This window comes from Lissotriton helveticus, chromosome 12 (assembly GCF_964261635.1).
Source record: "Lissotriton helveticus chromosome 12, aLisHel1.1, whole genome shotgun sequence".
In the NCBI taxonomy this organism is placed as follows: Eukaryota; Metazoa; Chordata; class Amphibia; order Caudata; family Salamandridae; genus Lissotriton; species Lissotriton helveticus.
This window is the reverse complement of record NC_136073.1, coordinates 246364001-246389342: the sequence shown is the minus strand read 5'-3', so window position 1 is coordinate 246389342 and position 25342 is coordinate 246364001. Positions and strand designations below refer to the sequence as shown.

The 25342-nt window shown below is 48.7% G+C and overlaps 1 protein-coding gene across 1 annotated transcript in view; it reads left to right on the top strand.

The window, feature by feature from the left end:
• Positions 1-25342, top strand: part of VPS9D1 (VPS9 domain containing 1) — a 287723-nt gene that overhangs the window by 140125 nt on the left and 122256 nt on the right. The window contains exon 9 of the mRNA XM_078671009.1: positions 1314-1399. Within this exon, the coding sequence (XP_078527135.1) occupies positions 1314-1399 (86 nt within the window). The remainder of the gene's footprint in view (positions 1-1313; positions 1400-25342) is intronic.

The window sequence follows — 25342 nt, the reverse complement described above, 5'->3', positions numbered from 1 at the left end:
AGGGGGTGTGTCCGCGTGAACGGCGGCGGCGGCGGGAAGCGGGGACAGGGGCGGGGAAGGTGCAGGGGGAGACGGCAAAAATTACAATGAGGCAAGAAATACAACAATGCAACAATACAATACAACAGAAAATACGGCGGAAACTGCGGGGGCAACGAGTAGCGAGGCAGGCAGCTAGGCAGGCGTCAAAGCGGGGCTGCGAGCAGCAGCAAGGGGCACACACACAGCTGGTGGCCGTGCGGCGCGGGGGTGTCCTGGGAACAGGTCACACTCACCTGCGCCGCGCGGTCGCCATTTAAGGACAAGTGGGAGGGAGGAGCAGCTGGGAGGCGGGAGCGGGAGGGCACAGGAAAAAAGGGGGCGTGAACGGCGGCAGCGGCGGGAAGCGGGGACAGGGGCGGGGAAGGCGCAGGGGGAGACGGCAACAATTACAATGAGGCAAGAAATACAACAATGCAACAATACAATACAACAGAAAATACGGCGGAAACTGCGGGGGCAACGAGTAGCGAGGCAGGCAGTTAGGCAGGCGTCAAAGCGGGGCTGCGAGCAGCAGCGAGGGGCCCACACACAGCTGATGGCCGTGCGGCGCGGGGGTGTCCTGGGAACATCTCCCGGCTTCTCCACAGCACTAGATTCTGCACCCTGTTCCCACATGGAAACAGGTGCTAAAACCAATGCCTTCTCCTGTGGTGCTGCACAGTGCTGCAGGACTTGGGGGAGTGGATCAGCAGCCACTGTGCCCAGTTTGCAATAGAATGAGGGTGTGGGTGGTACATGTTCTACTCCCTTGAGGGCCACACACAAGCAGTGTGCTTCCAGCGCGCTAGGGCATGTGCAAAGTGGGAGTAGTTATGTCAAGAATCATCCCCACCCTTGGGAAAAAACACTGGGGATTAGGGCACACACTATCCAGCCCTTGGGCAAGGCTGCTTTAGTAATTCCATTACTTCCATCATTCCCTTGCCCTTGGGCAAGGCGGGGTGGGTAGGGCTACAATGCCATCCATGGTTGACGTAATTCAGGTTGGCGAATACCGTGAAGGCTGCCCCTTAACCCATGACATTTTAGTTTTAATGGCGAATCGACTGTCAACGTAATTATGAACCATAACTCCCTTATGATGTTATCTTTTTAGGGATATAAAGGGTGAGTGTGAATGTGTATATATGTATTAATGTATATATTTATAGATAAGTATACACATAGTGTGTATATAGTGTGTTTGTATATAATAGTGGAAAGAGAGTTTTGCTCAGCAGAACAGGATCCTTGATGTTGATGTATTCCACTTGTTTATCTTTGTCTCCCAGGAGTGGCCAAGGAACTGGAAATCCAGGATAAAGAAGCATCCAAGCGACTTGTCTCTGGTTGCTGGTCTTGTCTTTCACATCCTCAGGTAGTGTCTTGTCTTATCTCTTGAGTGATCCATTATTTCCCACTGGTTCTGACTAGAGGCTATAATTACACCTGTTTGAGAGGGGGTGATGGCAGTGAGAGGACTTTGGAAGGAAGGGAAAAACTGTAGGAAAAATACTTAGAAAATGTTCCTATAGAAGCGTCTTGAGTACAGCAAAGATGTCTGCATGGCAGTAATCTGAAAAAGACAAAGGTTGTTCCCATGGGAAATTGTTAAAAACAATTTCTGTAAAAAACCAGAGAGAGACTGGTAGAATGCATTGTAAATTTCTTGCTAAAGCACAATGTTAATTTCTTATCCCTCTCTCAAATTATTCTCAGTCATTTTTTAACTCACAATCCGTAATTTCCAGCACATCTTCATACAAATACATTTTATTTTTTATCATTGAAAAATAATACATACATTCAAATCATAAAGGCTAAACATATAGCCCTTGAGTATACTTTGAGTTCTCAGTGTTATGTGCGGACATATGCTGCTTAGTTGAAGCTATTTCATAATTGAGACAGTATCTTCTTTTCTTATCAAATGCATAATAAATTAGTCTAACATAAAGATCCCACCACACGCAGGTCCACAATTTTCAACTGTATGGGGAAAAGGTTTCATAAAAATTGTTGACTTGTTTCAGCCCCAAATTATTTAATCGGCTGCACCTCTTGAGGACTGGCTCAAGGACCTGTGAATAAAAGCTACATGTGGGTCTATTTACATTTTATATGTGTGATGACAAAACATTCCTAATGAACATGTTAAATAGTTTCAATTTAAACACAGGCTGCTGTGGGTGGCTGCCTGTGGGAAACCGTAAGGATGAAGTTACCAGTGACCCAAGCTCATGGTGAAGACTACCTGTGTCTTTCACCTCTAAGTTTAACTAATAAAGACACCTACTCCTCGTGCTGCAACATCCAGAGTTTGTGCCGAAACATGATGACATTTATATGAAGCCTACACCCCAAGCAGTGGAAAATTGTGAACCTTTCTGTGGTGGAATCTTTATTTTCGACTAATGTGTTATGTCCTTGGCAAGAAAGGAATTTGGCTTCTTTATTATGAAGATGTTTCAACTAAGAAGTATACCTCTCTAATTAAAGTTGAGAACTCAAGGACTGTTTATCTTTATCTTTAGTCGATTATTAAAAATGTTATTGATTATTAAAATTAATCATAAAAGAACTATCTTCACATAAAATATACAGTAAACATCAAGTAAGTGAATACAAATTACACATAATAGTAATGAAGTTCACAAAATGCATTTTAAGAAAAGGTTCCCACAGAAGAACATACAGGAGGATCAGCTACCATACAAAGATCATAAAATGCAGGCCTACTTTGTCAAAAGCCATGGGCTTTGAAAATAGGGCATACAAATCTACATCCAAAAGGTTTGTAGTATTTATAAAAAAAAGGTAACATGCATCAGTGTCAGAAGGAAGGCCTACCATCGCAGGAATACACAAGTATACATTTAGTGTCATATTGACCCAAAGGGAATCAGCGATTGCAACTGATAGGTCACAGCTGGAACCTAGTCAAGAGTGATCTTTTCCAAACATTATTAATCTGGGAGAGATAAGATTCAGTGCCCTGACATGTCTAATAAAGACTATCAAAGATGGTTTCTCAAGTTCCTTCGCCTCTTAAGCGACAGATTTGAGTCTCCGGGACTCTTTCTTTGTCCAACAGTCCTTCCTTTTATTCAACAGATGTGGGGATAAAAACAGTTCTGGCGTTCCCAAACTGTTGGCAGTTTGCGTCATATAATTTAACCATGGGATTTTATAACCCAAATCACATGCTAAATAGTTACAAATAATCTCCCTGTTACATTTTGTGTGCATTTTCCCTCAAACCGCAATCCAGAGGAGAAGTGGTGCAAGCTTAATATGATATTCCATAAACTCTAGGCCTAATTCGTTATGTAAAAACAAATTGGGGACTACCTGGCCCAACCCTAAGTAGTCGCCTACATAAGCGATTCTCTTCCTGCTGTAACATGGAGCAGTCCTCCTACTCCCACATAGATGCCCCAAAAATTACAATAGGTAAACTCTCACATAGAGGAACTCATTAACTAGGCTAATAATTTGCCCCTTTATCACCATTGGCCTGATTTTGTGTTCAGGCTTTCCATACTCCAGATAATGTTTTGGGTATTTTAACTTTTAAATCGTGGTCATCCAGGTATTTAACAGAAGTATCAATAAGACCCCGTAAACCATTAGGTGTTCGTGAAAGCAACGTGCTTACCTTTCACTGTTGTGACATCCGTTCCCTGAGAATCTAAACAAGCATTTACAATGCAATGGTTTCGCCTTTGTTAAAGTTAGAGCTATTGGCATTGCTCTTGACATTTTTATTTATGTTTTTTTAACATAAATAAATGGCATTGTCATTTACAATGCCACTAGCTTTATCTCTCGCAAATGACACACACAGAGCCCCCCCACACACACACCCACACAGAGCCCCCCACACACACAGCCACACAAAGCCCTCCACACACACAGCCACACAAAGCTCCCCACACACAGCCACACGAAGCTCCCCACACACACAGCCACACAAAGCTCCCCACACACACAGCCACACAAAGCTCCCCACACACAGCCACACAAAGCTCCCCACACAAGGCCACACAAAGCTCCCCACACACAGAGCCACACAGAGCCCTCCACACACACCCACATGGCACAAGCAGGCAACGGGGGCACATGGAGGCACAAGCAGGCAACAGGGGCACACGGACGCACAAGCAGGCAACAGGGGCACACGGAGGCACAAGCAGGCAACAGGGGCACACGGAGCCACAAGCAGGCAACAAGGGCGCACGGAGGCACAAGCAGGCAACAGGGGCACACGGAGGCACAAGCAGGCAACAGGGGCACACGGAGGCACTAGCAGGCAACAGGGTCAGGAAAACAAGCACAAGCAGGCAAAAGGGTCACAAGCAGGAATTGTAATTTAGACGGGGCTGAAGTGGAGAAAGGTCAGTAGGGAAGTAGTGCGGCTGGTGCAGTGGTACCAAGCCGAAAGGTGAGAGGGGCTGTCTGCACCCCAGTTTGGACAGTTTCCACTACCTAACAGGGATTGGTGGGAGGGGGGCGTACTTCTTGCTTGCTTTAGGGCTGTTACTTCGGGGACGCAGTGCACGCTCCTGCCTGCTGCCGCCGGGACACGACAACAGGCAGGGAGAGGACAGGCTGGAAATTCTGGTGGAAATGCAAGAAGCTGTCACGTCGAGTTGCTCTCACCTTGTCCAATATCAAACAAGTCTCTGCCACAGCAAAGCCAGGTGGAATAAACACGGAGAAGGCGGTCTCAAAGTCGTAGACCCCCACTTCCGGAACCAACCAGAGCTATCTTCGCGAGATCAGCTTAACCACCTGGGGGGTGCAGTGAGCTCCTGCAGGGAGGGCTGTGAGGTGCAGTGAACTCCTGCAGGGAGGGCTGTGGGGTGCAGTGAGTTCCTGCAGGAAGGATTGTGAGGTGCAGTGAGCTCCTGCAGGAAGGATTGTGAGGTGCAGTGAGCTCCTGCAGGGAGGGCTGTGAGGTGGAAGGAGGGCTGTGAGGTGGAAGGAGGGCTGTGAGGTGGAAGGAGGGCTGTGAGGTGGAAGGAGGGCTGTGAGTTGGAAGGAGGGCTGTGAGGTGGAAGGAGGGCTGTGAGTTGGAAGGAGGGCTGTGAGTTGGAAGGAGGGCTGTGAGTTGGAAGGAGGGCTGTGAGGTGGAAGGAGGGCTGTGAGGTGGAAAGAGGGCTGTGAGGTGGAAGGAGGGCTGTGAGTTGCAGGGAGGGCGGTGAGGTGCATTGAGCTCCTGCAGGGAGGGCGGTGAGGTGCATTGAGCTCCTGCAGGGAGGGCTGTGAGGAAGCCTGACGACAGTGGCGGATCCCGCGCTCCTGCCTGTGCGCATATCACCCCCTCAGAAAACGGCGGTATGGAGTGGGTCAGGCGAGCCGTGGGGTGAAGTAACGGGCCTCGAAGAGGTCCCGGTGCCTCGCAGCGCTGAGCTCCTTCAGCAAGACAAAGGATTCCAGCCTCCATCGGGGCCTACGTGTTCATTCCTCAGCAGAGCCGCTCTATGGGCCCCTAGAGGACGGACTACAGCCACCCCTGGCTATCTTTAGCCACAAATGGGTCTCATAATCCCGACGCTTATAGAGGGAAAGAGGAGCGTGACCCACTCACCGCTCTGAGAGTGCAGTCGGACTGCGCGGCCACAGCGCCACCTACTACTCCCGCGGGGTCACCTGCGCACAGCTCCGTCCCGGCCAGCAACACCCCAGGCTCTTCTTGAGGCAGCGCGGGGCTCTCCACGACACCGGAGCCCCGCCTGCGCCTGAAGCTGCCCTCCTCCTCGCACCGCCAGGCTTCTCCTTGCTGCCGGTACGGATTTGCGGTGGGGGCGGGCACCCACAATGTGCCCCGCGCCCCCTCGGCTCCTCCCTCGTCAGGCTCCTCTCCGGTCTCCCTCCAGGCATGGGAGACCGGCAACACCGGCAAAGGCTTCCCCCAGGCAGGGGGAAGCGGCAAACACCAAGGCTTCCCTTTCCCTCCCCCGGGCTGCGGGGGGGCGGGACTTCCGGCCGGCCGCGAAGGGATTGGCCGGCCGGCCAGGTACTTCCGGGTCGCCGCGGGCAGCGCGGCGGCCCTCGCTAGGCAGGCAGGCGGGCAGAAATCGCGAGGTGGGCACTCGTAATTAAATAAATAACTGGGCTAATCCAAGTCGGCTAAATAAGCGGAGTGGGCTCCCGCGCCGATCCGCCGCCGGCCTCCAGCAGCAACGCGCTTCCAAGCGCTATAGAGGCACATAAAGCGCTCCAGCACTAGAAGTGTACGTAAACTTACAAAGTGAAAACACATTTATAAACAAAATGCTCACGGACAGCGGGAGGGGTGGGGGGAGGATCACAGCGCACGCACATTTATAAACAAAATGCTCCTTACCTGATCGCCTCGTGGGAACTCGAATCTTGCAGCCAACTCCAACAACAGACACTTTGAAAAGGAACAAAACAGGCCCACTCGAAAAAAAAAAATAACACACACCCACCACCGTGATGACGAACAGAAGTGGGTGGAGAGGGAAAAAATCTCGGGAACGCCCCCGAATCTGGTCCAGCCTTGACGGACAGATCTCTGTTCCAATGGCTAGCCTCCATTTATGGAGCTAGCCAATATAACAGAGGGCGGGACTAAGAGTACACTGTAGAGACATAAGATTTCTCTGGGGGCGGAGCTAACGCTCCGTGCCCCAGGCGAAACTTAAAAAGGGTGCACACTGTTAATATATAAAAGGAATGAAATAGTGGCTAAAACAAACTCCTGACGGACACCCCTAAACAGATTATATGATTTGGTTCCCTTAGCCACCATACCAGGGATACTCGCAAACATTTTCCCATGGGCCTCAAAGTTTGGTCTGTGATGTGACTGAGGGCTGCTTTGATGTCAGCAAAGTGGTGGGGCGGAGGGGGCAATAAGTGGGTATAGGGGAAGCAAAGTATACATCTAGTGGATGAATTGCACAGTATGACACCAGAAAACCTGGGATTAATCCCAGCATTCCCATTTACCAAATTGTGTGATCCTGGACAATTGTTTTATTTCACTTTTTCTTCATTATCACATATATGAGGAGCTCAATATACATTACTACAGGATGTGTGTTGTACAAAAACATCTCCGGGTTTGATTTTAATAAACTATAATGTTGTTTGTGTAGAATAGGAACCTAGGCCACCCAAGGAGTGCACATAACAACTGACTTGCCTCTTAGTTCACTATTGGCATTGCTGTTAGTACTTCTCAATGTACTGATATCATCTGATGTACTAAGGTGAAATGGTTCTACATGTTATATATGTTATTTAATTTTTGAACAGACCTTATTATATTTTCACATTTTTGCTGCAAGATATCTTTAAAAATGAAGGTGTTCCTAAAGTTATGTGGTGCAGGACTCCCTAGCTACTTCCTTTCTTTAGCTTCAATTAACCTTTAGATATACGCGTACCTGTTCATTCAACATCTTTTTGATGTTAGTGCTGAGTCAAGTGAACAGCAGCCCAGTGCTGCTCTTGCCCAGGGGCCCGCATGCAAAAGTCAGGAGGGCTGCTTGCGCCCCCCGGGCTATACGTTGAGTATCATTGCTCCATACCATACCTAACTGATGCACTAACCTCCTCATGCAATGCCTGTAAAAATTCAACTATCGGCTAGGGCAGGCCCAAATTAAATAATATAATGTAATAATAATATTAATATTTATGTTATTAATATAATATTAATATATAGTAATAATATTTGCCCAATCAAAGACACTACTAAGATTAAAAACGGATACTATACCAGCTGCCATGAGGCAGGTATTCTCTGTGAGGCGGCAGCATTAAGAACATTAGTGATGATAGGTGCCCACAGAGAGATATTCTCTTAATAGAGGTCCATCGGTACCCCGTCAGATCGACAACCTTCTCATCCTTCTCCAGTTTGTCCATGTAGAAGTAAATCCAACGAAAGTGATCATGTCATCATTCGGGAAAAACATTGGACTCTAACCCCTCTGTGGTTACATTCCTACGGCTCCCTTTATTTACAATGTTCCAAAACCTTATAGTTTCCTTCATTTAACATTTTATATGACTGTACACGATTCTCCCACAATTCCCCCTAAATCTCCATTTTCCTGATTTTGCTAGATTGCTTGTATTCCAGCCTGGTAGCTGCCACCAATATCTTATTTCTAGGATTATAACAAAGTGCCAGACGTAACCTCTTGTTTGCAGCTCTACAAGAGCTGTCAAACCATCCTCTTCGGCTGCCAGTAATCAGATCTCTCACCGAGCTATTCAGTTTCTCAACAACCAATAGGATTTCAGATAGAGAGAGAATATCTACCAGCAGATTATCCATAATCAGTCCTCAGTAGGATCCCACAAGAGCAGTCAGTACAGACGGAATATGGGCACTTCGCCAACTAACCCTAAGCCCATTATCTTTTATGCCCAGATCTGTCGGCCCTGCAGGTTTGTGAGGACGCCTGTGATCAGGTATATCAGGTTCCAGTTCAATAGGGTTATGAACATTATGCTTGTGTTCCTTGACTCCCCTAGCAGAGGCAAGCCGGCTCAAATTCTCTGTAACAAAGATATAATCAATCACTGTACTTTGACACTATCCCACAAAAGTGGGAGTCTGCATAAATGGATCATCCACTTTCTCGATTACATTAATCAGACCAAAATTTAAGAGGGTCTCTAAAAGTTTCAGCCCTATACAGTCAACAGCCTGGTTGTATAAATGATGATTGTCCCTCACTGCAAATGATTCTGGTAGGGTGGTATTTTTACCTATTTTTACATTAAAATCCCCTCTTATTGTAGCGTGGAAGTCACTGGACATACTTGCTGGTCTGTGTTTTAATGTAGTCTGGATAGAAAATAAGCCATTGATCTGGCAACCTAGCTAACACACAGGGTTACAAAAATTAATAACAAAAATGTTAACCTTATTAAGAAGAATAACCCATATTATTCAAATCCTCTGTTTCTTGCATACAACTTGAACAGCCTTGTATACCTTTGCAATGCAAATCAAGGTTACCAAACCCTTCGAGCTCTCAGCCCAGGGACATGTAAATGTAAATGTAAATGTAGTTGAGCTTATATAGCGCACAGCTACCCGCAAAGCAGGTGTCCCGGCGCTTGCTTAGGGAACCCTTCCTGATATTCCCCTGTGAGATAGCAGGGTATCCACAAGGTGAAAGTCAGGCATCCCGCCGCGAGGGGCCGTTGTGGAGATTAAGCAAGCTGTTGCCCAGAGTCGCAGAGTGTGAACCCGTGAGTCAAGGAGGCACCGGGGTGAGAATTATCGAGTCCGTGGAATTTTTTAGCCCAAGACCCGCCGGGGCGGGGAATTGAACCCTGGTCCAGGACCGATCTCAGATTCCGGGTCTGCCGCCTCTAACCCCTGAGCCACACTTCTCCACCAATCAATAGCAGGAACAGAGAAACTATCTTAACCATCCTATGTAATATCCACAGAGGTCCATGTTTCCTGCATCAGCACTATATCAGATTTGGAGATGCATTCAAACCATTCCTCATCATGAAGCTTAGTTTGATAACCTACAATATTTCAAAACACAAAATGAAACAAATAGTCTGTCCTGATAGGAGTATACAAGGGCCCAGAACTTTCAACACCAGTATCTGATGCAGCCAGAATCCCCAGAACTTTCAACACCAGTATCTGCTGTAGCCAGAATCCCCCGGTCTTCTGGGGAATTACATATTGGTGGTGGTCAATCTGTGTTCTCCAGACCTGACAGGGTGGAGAATCTATTGTTGGTCACGAAAAGTGGCCATCTGACCTCCTCCTTTGCATTAAGTGGTAGTCGCTGTTGTACTCTCTCCACCTTGGGTTTTAAATTTTCTTTTTTAACCCCAGTAGTTCCAAATTAATGCAATTGGTACAACTGTCTTTGCTGATTATTAGAAGAGATCAAACAGCGAGCTCGCCCTAGTTAGCACCATTTAATGACAATACAACCCCCTCTCAGCTGCATAACCAAAGAACCAATCCATCCAATCCTAACAAATAAAATGTTCTTGTACTCCATAGGATGAAAGTCAGAATTCTCACATTAATGAGCAGATATGAACAGGATAATAGCATATATCCTTGGGGAGATAACTAAGTGGGGAAGGTATTGCAAACACAATACTGATGTAGATTCGATACATATTGACAGTCTTGGGTATCTACAGGCGATCTGACGACGTTCGTTGGCACATATTCGTGATAGGACATCTAGGTATCTGTGACCCGCCTCCAAGGTGCCAGAATGAATCACTTGGAGGTGCTATCTGCTGTAACTGGACCATTGCTCCCTAAGAAGACTGCAGACCATACAGAACACAGACTCATCCTGGACCTCCCCAAATGGACCCATATCTCCTCTGCCTTAGAAACATCCACTGGCACCCCATTCAGAAAAGATGCATGTTCAAGATCCAACCATTGACTGAACTTCTACCTGCCTGCAAGACAACTGCACTCTGCCTCGCTTGCCCGTTCACACATCCCCTGCACCCGTTGCAGCGGTGGTCGTGCCTTCTCCAATATTTGTACCAAGACCTGGTGCGACCTGCCCCTCCTCCGAACAGCACCCTCCATGGCAGACTTCAGAATAAAACTCATGGCCTGGCTGTTCGACAGAGACACACACCCTCCGCTCCATGATACCCCTAGAGGTGACAATGTTGCGCTTTACAAATATTGATTGCGCCCACTCCAGCAGCCAGTTGGAATTAATGAAGGACTCCTCTCCCAAAAATGTCCTCTAGCCTCCCATAGAGCGACATATACAAACACTCAGCGTCCAAGCACATACGTTCGGGGGGAAGATCATTGTTTTTCATTTAAACTTCCCAACAAATCCATCCCAGCAGTTACCTCCCCCTGTGTCTAGGCCCCAAGATCTCATCCTCATGAAGAAGTCTGATTCAGCCCCAACCCACGTCAATACAGTCTTCAACCATCCCGTAATGGCCAGTGCAACTGGCGCCTTCCATTGCATTGCAATTTGCCGTTTGAACAGGATGAACACCAGATCTTTAAACTTATGTATGAATTTATCCTCTTTTGCCCTTGTGCGAATAGCCCAGCAGACATGAATCAGGAGTGGGTGGTAGCGGCTGCTCTATTATGTCAGCCGTTATCTCAGTTACTTCTACCCAAGCACTTTGGAGCACTGCCATTCCCATGTCATGTGATAAAAACCTGTGTCTGGCATCTAGGGTTTTCATGGGGATCTCCTGGGTACGTGCGTCATATGCAGTGAGGAGTGAGATAGGTTTGATGTATGTAATTGAATTGAGTATAGCGGAAGCGTGCTTTGCGGGACACATCCTTGACATGTTGCATAGCAGGGTTCCATTGCTCATGCCCCTTTCTTACTTGTGTTACAGACCCGTTTAGACTGATGTTTCCTTTTAGTTGGGGGTCTTTCTTTACTCGCTGGTGAATTAATCGAGCCGTTTCAACCTAACCTTACGACAGACAATCCAAGCACTCCAAAGCTGGCCCGGAACCAACCGCAGAAACCAGAGCCTCCCCAGAAATCTGACTGACTTGGGGGAGAAAACCCAGGGTGGCCTGACGTTCGCAGAGCTCAAGGGATAGCTGCTGCTCCACCAAATCTATCTCCTGAGTGACTACTCCTACTGATCTAACTAGAAAAGAATCCAAGGTTGTGCATTGGGGTTCATGGTGAGAGCTAATATGGTCTTTGGTCCCCGGTGTCTTTCTCTTCCCCATCTTAAGACTAATGTAGTGTCCACAGCCTCCTGGGGATTACTATAGGAACCCACCAAACAAACAGACTGTTGAAGAAGAAAGGTTACTCTCACAGCAGTCATCCAGCGAGAACCAGGTTTAGATGAAAAGAAATCAAGGAGAAAACTACTCACCCAGGCAGGTCTTAGAACCTTGGGGCAAGAGAAATGGGCCAGACCAGCCTCTTCCAGCTGATGACGCATGAAGACCAGCCCGCTCTTGGCCCAGTCTTCGTTCGGGCACAGCCCGCACTGGTGGGAGATGCTTGGCCCCTCCTCCTGAGTGTCAGGGTGCCTTCTGGGGTTTACAGTCCCCAGGGAAAGAGAAGCCCATCTCTTACTTTGTAGGATATATATATTTTAGCCTTAATGATTTTTTGTAGGAATGTTGTTATTTTTCTATGATAATAAAATGTATTTTCCGTATTTTTCTTCCCAAACTCTCGAGGGTTACAGCGAAAACCCCATGCCATGCAGCTACAGCTTTTCTCCACTCCCCTCCTGATTCAGCACTTGAACTACATTCTAGATTTACATGTTCATACTTATATCGTTATCACCTTAATAATAATAATCCATATTTGTAAAGCTCCAGAGTCAGCCGCTCTGGCCGCTGCACCACACCTCTCCCTCCCATGAATTTCTTCCACTAACATCTCTGCACAGCTTTACTGGTACCCATTCACAATTGTTTTAACACCACTTTAGTTACAGTACCTTCTACTGACGTCGATGTACTTGTGAATCTGCTTATCCGGAAAAGGGGCCTCATACACAGTTTGAAATATACTATCCCTTTGGAGCCTGCTAGTTATAAAACACTCGAGGCAATCAAGACACTATCCATAATAGACTAGTTACAGATAATACTTACTTTTTAAAGAGGTGTACATGAATCTTGCCTACCGTAACATCAATACATAACAAGAAGCAGAATTTTAAATTGAAATGTTCTTCAAAAGAGACCCGTGCCAGTTATATATCTAAAACTCATAGAAAAACATAAGAGAGACACAGCTGCAATATGCTGACAGTATCCGGGCATAAGTGGCTGCACCTGACACCGTGATGGAAACTTACCTTGTGTGGCAGTACCAGGCAAATGGTAACAATTCCTGTGCGTTTGATCCTGTATTTGAGCGTGAGAGCCGGTGACTGGTCTATGGGTACTGTACCTGGCGTCTGAAGTTAATACCTCGGCAAGTGAGTCTACATCTCAGCATATGAAGCTGTGTATGGTCTTAACAATTGTAGCTTAGTATGTTAGGCTGTATTTGGCAGATGATCTCAGAATGTGTGCTTGTGTGGATTCACTTGGCATTTGTAACATAACAAAACATGTGTATTTGTGAAGCGCACGTTCACCCGTAGGAATCTTGGCGCTGAATAACAGATGTTTATTGCTACCCAACTCAATGGTACTCATTTTATCGACCTCAGATGGAAGAAAGGCTGAGTGGACCTGCCGGGATTTGAACCCTTGACCATGAGGTCAAACACAGGCCCCTAATGTATGCATTAGTCCACTGAGCCCCAGACCCGACGAAGAGGAAGAATCTGAGCATAGCAGACTCAACCTAGCATTTGATGGCTGTATCTGAGCATTTGAAGTTACAGCTGGATTTAACAGCAGTGGAATGGTATTTGAGGCACCAACTACCATATGATGGCAGTAGCCGGTCATGTGAGGCTGCATCTAGCATGTATTATGCATGTTAATACGCACACACCAAGGCCTGTAAGGTTGCACTTAGAATATAAAGACCATGCCTGAGCGTGTGACTGCACCGTTCATATGATGTGTGAGCCAGGGCATATGACACTGCAGCTGCACTGATGCAGTATCTTGGTACGTGAGCCTGTGCCTTTGAATGCTTGCCTGTGCACATGGCTTTGTACATGGACACATGAAGCTGTGCCTGGGCATATGAAGCACTGAGCAAGGTAACAAGAGGGTGCTAGCTGGCTGCAAGGACAAGGGTTTTCCAGAGAATGGGTTAAATATAAACAAGAGAGTACCTAAAGGCTGGGAAGACTGCAGGACAAAAGCCAGGTTGGAACTGGCCATGAATAGGGAACTAGGAAGTCTGCAGGGGAAACAATGAAGATAACACAAGTACAAGCAACGGGATGGTAAAAGCAGGGAAACAATAGACAAACTATCATAAATAATAGTCTGCTCCTTGAAAGTGAGATGTGAACGATCCTACAAGAAGGCAAGGAGCAGATGAATCTCACAGAGTTCATGAAGATACCCAGCAGCTTTTATGGAAAAGAACACTGGGTTCATCTGTATGCCGGAGACACAAGACCTCAAAAGCACACTGACACCCTTAGTAACAATGATGATCAAGATTATAATATAAACACAAGACAACAGGGACCATAGGGAACAGAAGAAGGAACACCAAAGAGAAAGTAGGCTTGGGGAAAAGCAGGACTGGAAATAGGGTCAGGAGCAGGACTGGGATACACAGAACTGTGAATACCGGAAACAATAGTAGGAAAAGGCAAGGAGTCTGCATATAACAGGACAGATCAGGAGGAGTGCAGACAAGAATTTGCACAAGGCAATCACAGGAATAAAGAGGCAGAGTAAAATAAAATAGAGACTATAAATAACTAGTCAGAACCGAAAAATGGAATGAAATAACAATGGAAACAGAAACCAATGAGCAAGCTTGGAAATACAGCAACAGGATCACAACAAAGCGCAAGGAGACTCAGTAGCAAGATCAGTTGTGAGCCACTATACACCGAGCTCTCAGGGCTGAAATAGGTGGAAGCTCAGGGGAAAAGCACAGGTGCAAGGAATAGGCCAGGTGCAAAGAGGGAAGCACCAATGAAGAGAAAGCGGAACTGGGACATGGAAAGGGGAAGACCATCAAAACCAGAATGCACAAGACAGGAAACAGGACTACAGAGTCTGTGTTTCATCAGGAAGATGGTGGAGAAGCCTGGACTGGAGCTGGGAATACAAGGTGTTGGTAAGAGTTCTGTCATGATCTGGTGTAAGAGCTGAACCCCACAGGACCCTCGTGAGCGCAACATGATGGCAGAATCCTGGTAGTAATCCCCGAAAAGGGCTACCCTCTGGTGCACAAGACAAAGTCCAAACAAGAAATAAGGTCCAAATCATTCAACAAAAGTGAATGATTCAAGCTGTTGCCTGCAACTGCACTGTGTAACAATAACTCGGAAGATGTTGTTTAACCAGGGCTCTCTTGTTTTTATAATTCCAGAAATCATACGGGTTCATTATGACTGATGTCAGCGTGACCAACTGATTGACATACAGGTTGTTCTTAGGATGAGTAACTGGACTCTGAGAGTATGCACTTGCGGTGCCAGGACTGTGCTTCAGCCATTAGACTCAGAAGATTCTTCATGGCCAGACATTTCTCTGGAAAGCTCACGGAAATCAGAGTAAAGAACTTCTCTGAGACTAAGCTGCTGTAGAGAAGGGTTTCAAAAAGGGGGTGGTGATGGACAGAGTATCTGAGTTAATCAGAACACTCCTACCCAGTCAGAATCAGAATCAGAATCAGAATCAGAATAAGCTTTATTCGATATTTGCATAGAATATCATAAAAGCGTTCAAAAGAAACGTTTATAACAGTTAATTACATTTTCCATAAGAAAAAAAGAAAAATCTTTCGCCGAACATCGTAATTAAAAATATACTAGTATACAATAATAACTTTAGCTATTTTAGCAACTCAATTTATGCCTGCTAACGTAGTTCTAAATGTAAGTAATAATTTTAAAAAATATTCCATTTTACATATAACATCCTTGTCCTCCAGCTCTTGGAGGCGTTCAAAGGCGTCTCTGCAAGACCGTAGGCCCCATTTTCTCAACAGAGGTCTCAATAAAGATTTCCTTGGGGTGGTATAATAAGTGCAAAATAATACAGAGTGAATGTTTGATTGGGCCGACGTATGATCACAAGGGCATAGGCTCAGGTTTCGCGACCAGTCATTACATTTCGGAAAAGTTATTAGGCGAAAAAAGGAGCCTAGCCTAAATCTTGTAAGCAGCATTCTTGTATAGCAGGAATTATCACTGGACAGGTATTGTTGTAGCCCTTTTTTCACTGTAATCCTTTGATAGGCCTGAACTGATTTATTTAGTTTCTGAGTCGCCCACCTTTTGGCTTCTAGGTGATCCAATAGGGTTTTTCTAAGTTCTTTCCTTGAGATATTCTCCAATGTCGTTGGGTCGGTGTAATATTCTGGACGATCTATGTCTTGGAACATCTTTTTGACATATGTAAGCCATTTCATATGTTTTGCTCCCTCCAGTTTAAGAATATCCATTATTATGTCGCGATTCAGATCAGTCTCGGCAGTGGTCCAAATTTTGTGCCATAGGAGCGGTGGCTCAACTTTGATTAGATCTATAATAAACGGTAGGTCTAATTCTATATGCATCATATAGACTGATGTAGATTTCGATGTTGCTAACAGGTATCTTAGAAAGTTATTTTCTACCACTTGGATTGATAAGATGTCATTTTCAATACCCCAGAGGCCAGCCCCATAGATGGCTGTGGACACACACTTAGCTTTATAGATCTTAATAAGTTGTTTAACTGGCCTCCCTCCTATTTTACTTGAAAAGTCACGTATGCCTCCAATTGCTCTAGCAAAGGCAAGTTTCCTAGCTTTAACAGCGGAGTGCCATAATACCTTCCTGTTTATAGTTATACCAAGGTACGTGAAGTTGTCAACTGTCTCCAGTTTTTGATCCTTGATGAAAATGGGGCAAGGAGTTTTCTTTCTGCCTTGGCTACAGGCCATAGAAAAGGTCTTCCCGATGTTGACTTTTAGGCCCCTTTCATGCATATAGCTGGTAAATGCAGCAACAGCTCTTTGTAACCCCAATCTTGTTTGGGAGATAATAGCCGCATCATCGGCGTACAACAAGATTGGGATGGGTTGGCCTCCCACCTTAGGGTAGTCACATTCGATGTTTTTTAGATGCTCACCAATGGCGTTTATATAGAGGGAGAAGAGTAGGGGGGCTAGGATGCAACCCTGCCTCACCCCTCTATTGATGGAAAACCTTGGCGAGCATTCTCCTTTCAGGCCGAACCGGACCTTGGCACCAGTATCCTTATACAATTTCATGATAAAGGCAAGAATTGATGGGTCAATCCCTAGGCGATCAAGAATTTCCCACAATTGGTCATGGACCACACAGTCAAAAGCAGAGCTTAAATCTATGTATGTTATGTAGAGACTTCCCCTCTTGATCTCCACATATTTTGACATAATGAGATGTAAGTTTAAGCTCTGCTCGATTGTACCCCTTCCCGTTCGGAAACCATATTGCAACCTAGAAAGTATGTTCTCCTCTTCTGTCCACTTTTGTAAGCGTTTCAGGATGATTCGCCCTGCGATCTTCATGGTGGCATCGAGCAAGGAGATAGGCCGATAGCATGATGGTAAATGCCTGTCTCCTTTTTTATATATGGGTATCACTATTGCTTCGGCCCAAGTGGAAGTTGGCCAGAAGCGTTCGCTGAATTCAGAACAGTAGTTAATATTGGTGCCCACATATGTATCTCGGCTTTAAAAACATCTGCAGGGATGGCATCCGGACCAGGGGCCTTCCCGGACGGACTCTCCCTTATTGCTTCAAGCACCTCTTCATGCAAAAACACAATGTTCGAATTGCTTTTGCTCCTAGAGGGAAATGTTAAATGTGTAGACAGGGTAGAAACGAGAGGTGTGCCGTTTGAGGGACTAGGTTTACTGTATAATTCTTGGAAATGGGCAGCCCACTTTTCACCCCCTATTGCGAGATCCAGGTGTCTCTTAGTTGTTTCTATCCATGGGAGTGGAGTGTTTAAAAATTTCCAAAAGGCTGAGGAGTCCCTATTTTCACTTGTTGACAAGAGTGTCTGCCATGCTTCTTTCTTAAGAATATTTTTTCTGTTTTTAATGGCCAACTGGTATCGGAGTCTGGCTTGTCGAATCTCCATAACTTGTTTAGGTGTTGTGTGGAGGATTTTCTTGAGAGATTTTAAGGCTCTTGTACACTCTTTGTCAAACCACCCTTTTGGGGTAATAGGGCCTTGCTTAAACTGTCTTGTAAGTAACGTTTTCAGACTCTGTTGAATTTTCAAGAAGGCTTCCACAATTGCTTGGGGATGTTCTTCGGGGGACAAGCAAATGTGTATCTCCTTCCTTCTCACCTTAAGTAAATTTCTAAAAAGATTAGCCGGATTAATTTTTTCCCATTTGATAGAATAACCATTTAGGGTACCTAGTCGTATAGGTTGTTCATATTTAGGGCCGGGATTTCCATGGCTAGTGGTAGAAAAAGGTAAGACAATAGCTAGGGCAAGAGGATAGTGATCTCCAAAAAGGTGGTCCAGGGTATCCCAACATAATATGTGAGAGGCATGCACCCTCGAAAAAAGGATGAAATCAATGGTGGAATTTACTCCTCTCCCATGGTATGTCGGTTTAAATGGTTTCGAAGGGGATAATAAAGCATTTGCAAAATCTAAGTTAAAAGATGCCATAAAATTATTTATTAGTTCCCCTGTAATTGTGTGGACAAAGTGATCGGACATATCTTCCTCTGTTTCCTTATCGTGCGAAGGAGGAATTTCGCATACCCCCCTAGATATATTTTGACAGGTATAACAGTTAAAATCGCCCACAAGTGCTGTCATACATTCCCCCCCCCCGCATTTCTTTGATTGAGATAATGGAGTGCGACAGATCATCTAGTGTTTTCTTCAGGCGATCTAAGGGGATATTATTATACAAATTAATAATTAATAGACTCAGAGCTGAGCCCAAATCCATGACTAAAATTTGGTAATAAACCCCCAATACACTTTTCCGTACCCTATGTGCCACGTCTACCCTTACATATATACACAGTCCCCCCCGGTGTCTACCCTGATCACTCTCTATTGCTGCTGAGTGAAAGGTTTGGAAACCCAGTAAATGTATTGGGGTAAGGACCCAGGTTTCCTGGAAACACAGGACGGAATATGAATTAACCACCTTCAGCCAAGCAGGTTGAGTGGTTTTTGATAATATACCCGCCAAATTCCAACTAAGGATGCGTAATCTAGGGGTTAGATCTTGTGTTACCATGCGGGTAGGTAAAGTTTTAATAATGCTGTGCTGGTGGACTGGGAGAGAATGTTGTAATGGCAGTTGCATGTTAATTTCATTTGCCAGGTCTTTTGGTGGCTCAGTATTTTTTAATAGGACTCTTCATGGCTGGGGTATTTGAGGGTATACTAACCTTTTCCTCCCCCTCCACCCTTGGATTATTCTTAAAAGAGAGTCAGTCTATGTCCTCCAAGCCATAGAGCGGCTCATAGTAATTATTACAGGGAAAATTCCACAGTGGAGTTATTGGCGGAAAATAATTGCCATAGCCAGCTTGGTCATATCTAGGAGTTTGATAGGTTTTGTTTCTCCATGACCTGCCATGTTGCAATTGTGGATTAAAGGTAGCAAAAATATTTTCGCCCCTATTTCCCTGTCCTTGAATGTGGAACTTCCGCATTGATCTTTGGTGGTATTGATGTGTGAAGTTCTCTTGCTGGTTTGTGGCGCAAAATGGTTTTGGGGGCATTAGGGCTTCTGGGTAGAAATATAATACGGATTTGGGTGAAATAGGGCCATTATTAGTAGCATTAAACCAATCCATTATATGGTTTATAACTCTGGGGTCTTTGAAGGTAACTATTATTACATCACCCTCAATATCTTTGGGGCGTAACCCTACCCAACTAGTTCTCCTCACCATGATGATATCACCGTTTAGGTGTGGTGGCAATGGCCTGTTCTTTTTTAGCCAATAAATGACCTTGTTTTTGAGGCTAGCAGGGTCCTCATATCTTACTTCCGATGATAGAGGTGGAACCCCTGTTAGAATAATAACATTGTGGGATGCTGCTGGAGGTAGATCCACGTGTCTCTTGCCCCGTGTTCTCCTGTGTTTCTGGGCAGGGGTCTTCGTGTCCCGCATGGGCTTGGTATTCCCCATTTTTGCCGAATCCATAAGAGATTTAATTTGAGCAGACTGTGCTTGACTGTCTACCGGCAATTTAGATGGGGCCTTAAGAACTTTGTTTATTTTGGACAAAGGAGCTGCGGAGGTTGGTATGGTACATGTTTTTGGTGTTGTTACAGTTATACCACAGTTGGATGTTTTTACCTCTTTAATGACTTTCTCTTTGTCTTTGTCTTTGGCTTTAGTAATCGATGGAGAATTTGCCGTGTTATTACTGTTAGCGGAGTTTAGGGTAGGGTATCCTATAAGAGTATCCAATTGGGTTCCTAATTTCCTAACTCTCTCCACTATTGGTATGAGTAAAGCTTTCATAAGGTGCTCCATAGCATCTACAAAGTCTTTCAAAGTTGGAGGAACCTGAGCCATCAGTGACTTGTTAAGGGTAGTGTTAAGGACAGTTGGCACCCCTTCTACTATATTATGTAGTTCTTTCATTAGTAAATCCTTTTGAGGCATTAGTTTGTGACTAATTGTGTCAGCGTGGCATAAGCTTTTCTTCCTTCGCTTTTTTGGAGGTGATTTATTTATGGCCTTTTTCCTTTTCACCGGAATAATGCCTCTCGGCATTTTAGGACCCTTTTGTTTAAAAGTAAATAATTCACTTTGTTTATGCTGTCCCGCCTCTGAAGGATTGGATTTCTCCCTAATACATATGCTTTCATGAGTGTTAGTAGGTTTAGGGGTGTCGAGATCAATGAGATCGATAGTTATGTTAGTGCTGGGGAGGGATTGCTCCAATTGGTGGGTGATAAAAATCTGATCTTTGGGGGACGAACTGGACTGAAAAATTAAAGGAACATTGTCCGTATTAAATAGATCGTCATCAGAAGTTTCCTGGGTTTGAAGATCCACCTGGGCATCTGGGATAGCTCTAAAACCAGTATTACAGGCTGTATGTTTCATGTACTCGATTGATAGTCGTCGAGCTGCACGGCGCTCTGCCAGGGCCAGCTCTCTGTCAACTTCCACGTTGGCTTTTATGAAGTATTTGTCCAATGGGCCCAGGATAGAGGAACCTACCCTGGAAGGTAAAAGGTCACCAGTGGGTGTAGACATGTTCGGCCTGTGATCCCACTCTTAGAGTTGTTGGAATACGCAGCCTTTCGTTTTTATACTTACAACGACAGATGGGTGGCCAAACCAAACCTTGTCTGGCCTTGGAGGGCCGTAGAGGGCCCGCCCTTTGCCCGGGCTTAGCCCGGCGCAAACCCGCGCGCGTCCCGCGTTGGGCGTAGGTAGAGTGACTGAAATACTTGTTACGTGAAAGAGGGCGGGCACTGGGAGGGGGCGCGGCTCGCACGGGAAGAGGACCAGCTGCAGGTGTTGAATGCTGGTCCTCGCAGTCCCGGGGCCGCGCCTCTCACCTCCACTGCGGCCTCGCTATTCAGCTCCTCTGCTCCTCCGTGGCCTGGAAGTCGTGCTGGCAACTCCTGTTGCGTAGGAAAGGAAACGGGTGAATTCACTGCAAAAACCTCACTGCGAGCGGCACCCGCGGAGCGGGGGCCGCGAGAGGTAAAGAGCACTAAGATGTGGGCGGGCACTGGGAGGGGGCGCGGCTCGCACGGGAAGAGGACCAGCTGCAGGTGTTGAATGCTGGTCCTCGCAGTCCCGGGGCCGCGCCTCTCACCTCCACTGCGGCCTCGCTATTCAGCTCCTCTGCTCCTCCGTGGCCTGGAAGTCGTGCTGGCAACTCCTGTTGCGTAGGAAAGGAAACGGGTGAATTCACTGCAAAAACCTCACTGTGAGCGGCACCCGCGGAGCGGGGGCCGCGAGAGGTAAAGAGCACTAAGATGTGGGCGGGCACTGGGAGGGGGCGCGGCTCGCACGGGAAGAGGACCAGCTGCAGGTGTTGAATGCTGGTCCTCGCAGTCCCGGGGCCGCGCCTCTCACCTCCACTGCGGCCTCGCTATTCAGCTCCTCTGCTCCTCCGTGGCCTGGAAGTCGTGCTGGCAACTCCTGTTGCGTAGGAAAGGAAACGGGTGAATTCACTGCAAAAACCTCACTGCGAGCGGCACCCGCAGAGCGGGGGCCGCGAGAGGTAAAGAGCACTAAGATGTGGGCGGGCACTGGGAGGGGGCGCGGCTCGCACGGGAAGAGGACCAGCTGCAGGTGTTGAATGCTGGTCCTCGCAGTCCCGGGGCCGCGCCTCTCACCTCCACTGCGGCCTCGCTATTCAGCTCCTCTGCTCCTCCGTGGCCTGGAAGTCGTGCTGGCAACTCCTGTTGCGTAGGAAAGGAAACGGGTGAATTCACTGCAAAAACCTCACTGCGAGCGGCACCCGCGGAGCGGGGGCCGCGAGAGGTAAAGAGCACTAAGATGTGGGCGGGCACTGGGAGGGGGCGCGGCTCGCACGGGAAGAGGACCAGCAGCAGGTGTTGAATGCTGGTCCTCGCAGTCCCGGGGCCGCGCCTCTCACCTCCACTGCGGCCTCGCTATTCAGCTCCTCTGCTCCTCCGTGGCCTGGAAGTCGTGCTGGCAACTCCTGTTGCGTAGGAAAGGAAACGGGTGAATTCACTGCAAAAACCTCACTGCGAGCGGCTCCCGCGGAGCGGGGGCCGCGAGAGGTAAAGAGCACTAAGATGTGGGCGGGCACTGGGAGGGGGCGCGGCTCGCACGGGAAGAGGACCAGCTGCAGGTGTTGAATGCTGGTCCTCGCAGTCCCGGGGCCGCGCCTCTCACCTCCACTGCGGCCTCGCTATTCAGCTCCTCTGCTCCTCCGTGGCCTGGAAGTCGTGCTGGCAACTCCTGTTGCGTAGGAAAGGAAACGGGTGAATTCACTGCAAAAACCTCACTGCGAGCGGCACCCGCGGAGCGGGGGCCGCGAGAGGTAAAGAGCACTAAGATGTGGGCGGGCACTGGGAGGGGGCGCGGCTCGCACGGGAAGAGGACCAGCTGCAGGTGTTGAATGCTGGTCCTCGCAGTCCCGGGGCCGCGCCTCTCACCTCCACTGCGGCCTCGCTATTCAGCTCCTCTGCTCCTCCGTGGCCTGGAAGTCGTGCTGGCAACTCCTGTTGCGTAGGAAAGGAAACGGGTGAATTCACTGCAAAAACCTCACTGCGAGCGGCTCCCGCGGAGCGGGGGCCGTGAGAGGTAAAGAGCACTAAGATGTGGGCGGGCACTGGGAGGGGGCGCGGCTCGCATGGGAAGAGGACCAGCTGCAGGTGTTGAATGCTGGTCCTCGCAGTCCCGGGGCCGCGCCTCTCACCTCCACTGCGGCCTCGCTATTCAGCTCCTCTGCTCCTCCGTGGCCTGGAAGTCGTGCTGGCAACTCCTGTTGCGTAGGAAAGGAAACGGGTGAATTCACTGCAAAAACCTCACTGCGAGCGGCTCCCGCGGAGCGGGGGCCGCGAGAGGTAAAGAGCACTAAGATGTGGGCGGGCACTGGGAGGGGGCGCGGCTCGCACGGGAAGAGGACCAGCAGCAGGTGTTGAATGCTGGTCCTCGCAGTCCCGGGGCCGCGCCTCTCACCTCCACTGCGGCCTCGCTATTCAGCTCCTCTGCTCCTCCGTGGCCTGGAAGTCGTGCTGGCAACTCCTGTTGCGTAGGAAAGGAAACGGGTGAATTCACTGCAAAAACCTCACTGCGAGCGGCACCCGCGGAGCGGGGGCCGCGAGAGGTAAAGAGCACTAAGATGTGGGCGGGCACTGGGAGGGGGCGCGGCTCGCACGGGAAGAGGACCAGCTGCAGGTGTTGAATGCTGGTCCTCGCAGTCCCGGGGCCGCGCCTCTCACCTCCACTGCGGCCTCGCTATTCAGCTCCTCTGCTCCTCCGTGGCCTGGAAGTCGTGCTGGCAACTCCTGTTGCGTAGGAAAGGAAACGGGTGAATTCACTGCAAAAACCTCACTGCGAGCGGCTCCCGCAGAGCGGGGGCCGCGAGAGGTAAAGAGCACTAAGATGTGGGCGGGCACTGGGAGGGGGCGCGGCTCGCACGGGAAGAGGACCAGCTGCAGGTGTTGAATGCTGGTCCTCGCAGTCCCGGGGCCGCGCCTCTCACCTCCACTGCGGCCTCGCTATTCAGCTCCTCTGCTCCTCCGTGGCCTGGAAGTCGTGCTGGCAACTCCTGTTGCGTAGGAAAGGAAACGGGTGAATTCACTGCAAAAACCTCACTGCGAGCGGCACCCGCAGAGCGGGGGCCGCGAGAGGTAAAGAGCACTAAGATGTGGGCGGGCACTGGGAGGGGGCGCGGCTCGCATGGGAAGAGGACCAGCTGCAGGTGTTGAATGCTGGTCCTCGCAGTCCCGGGGCCGCGCCTCTCACCTCCACTGCGGCCTCGCTATTCAGCTCCTCTGCTCCTCCGTGGCCTGGAAGTCGTGCTGGCAACTCCTGTTGCGTAGGAAAGGAAACGGGTGAATTCACTGCAAAAACCTCACTGCGAGCGGCACCCGCGGAGCGGGGGCCGCGAGAGGTAAAGAGCACTAAGATGTGGGCGGGCACTGGGAGGGGGCGCGGCTCGCACGGGAAGAGGACCAGCAGCAGGTGTTGAATGCTGGTCCTCGCAGTCCCGGGGCCGCGCCTCTCACCTCCACTGCGGCCTCGCTATTCAGCTCCTCTGCTCCTCCGTGGCCTGGAAGTCGTGCTGGCAACTCCTGTTGCGTAGGAAAGGAAACGGGTGAATTCACTGCAAAAACCTCACTGCGAGCGGCACCCGCGGAGCGGGGGCCGCGAGAGGTAAAGAGCACTAAGATGTGGGCGGGCACTGGGAGGGGGCGCGGCTCGCACGGGAAGAGGACCAGCTGCAGGTGTTGAATGCTGGTCCTCGCAGTCCCGGGGCCGCGCCTCTCACCTCCACTGCGGCCTCGCTATTCAGCTCCTCTGCTCCTCCGTGGCCTGGAAGTCGTGCTGGCAACTCCTGTTGCGTAGGAAAGGAAACGGGTGAATTCACTGCAAAAACCTCACTGCGAGCGGCACCCGCAGAGCGGGGGCCGCGAGAGGTAAAGAGCACTAAGATGTGGGCGGGCACTGGGAGGGGGCGCGGCTCGCACGGGAAGAGGACCAGCTGCAGGTGTTGAATGCTGGTCCTCGCAGTCCCGGGGCCACGCCTCTCACCTCCACTGCGGCCTCGCTATTCAGCTCCTCTGCTCCTCCGTGGCCTGGAAGTCGTGCTGGCAACTCCTGTTGCGTAGGAAAGGAAACGGGTGAATTCACTGCAAAAACCTCACTGCGAGCGGCACCCGCAGAGCGGGGGCCGCGAGAGGTAAAGAGCACTAAGATGTGGGCGGGCACTGGGAGGGGGCGCGGCTCGCACGGGAAGAGGACCAGCTGCAGGTGTTGAATGCTGGTCCTCGCAGTCCCGGGGCCGCGCCTCTCACCTCCACTGCGGCCTCGCTATTCAGCTCCTCTGCTCCTCCGTGGCCTGGAAGTCGTGCTGGCAACTCCTGTTGCGTAGGAAAGGAAACGGGTGAATTCACTGCAAAAACCTCACTGCGAGCGGCTCCCGCGGAGCGGGGGCCGCGAGAGGTAAAGAGCACTAAGATGTGGGCGGGCACTGGGAGGGGGCGCGGCTCGCACGGGAAGAGGACCAGCT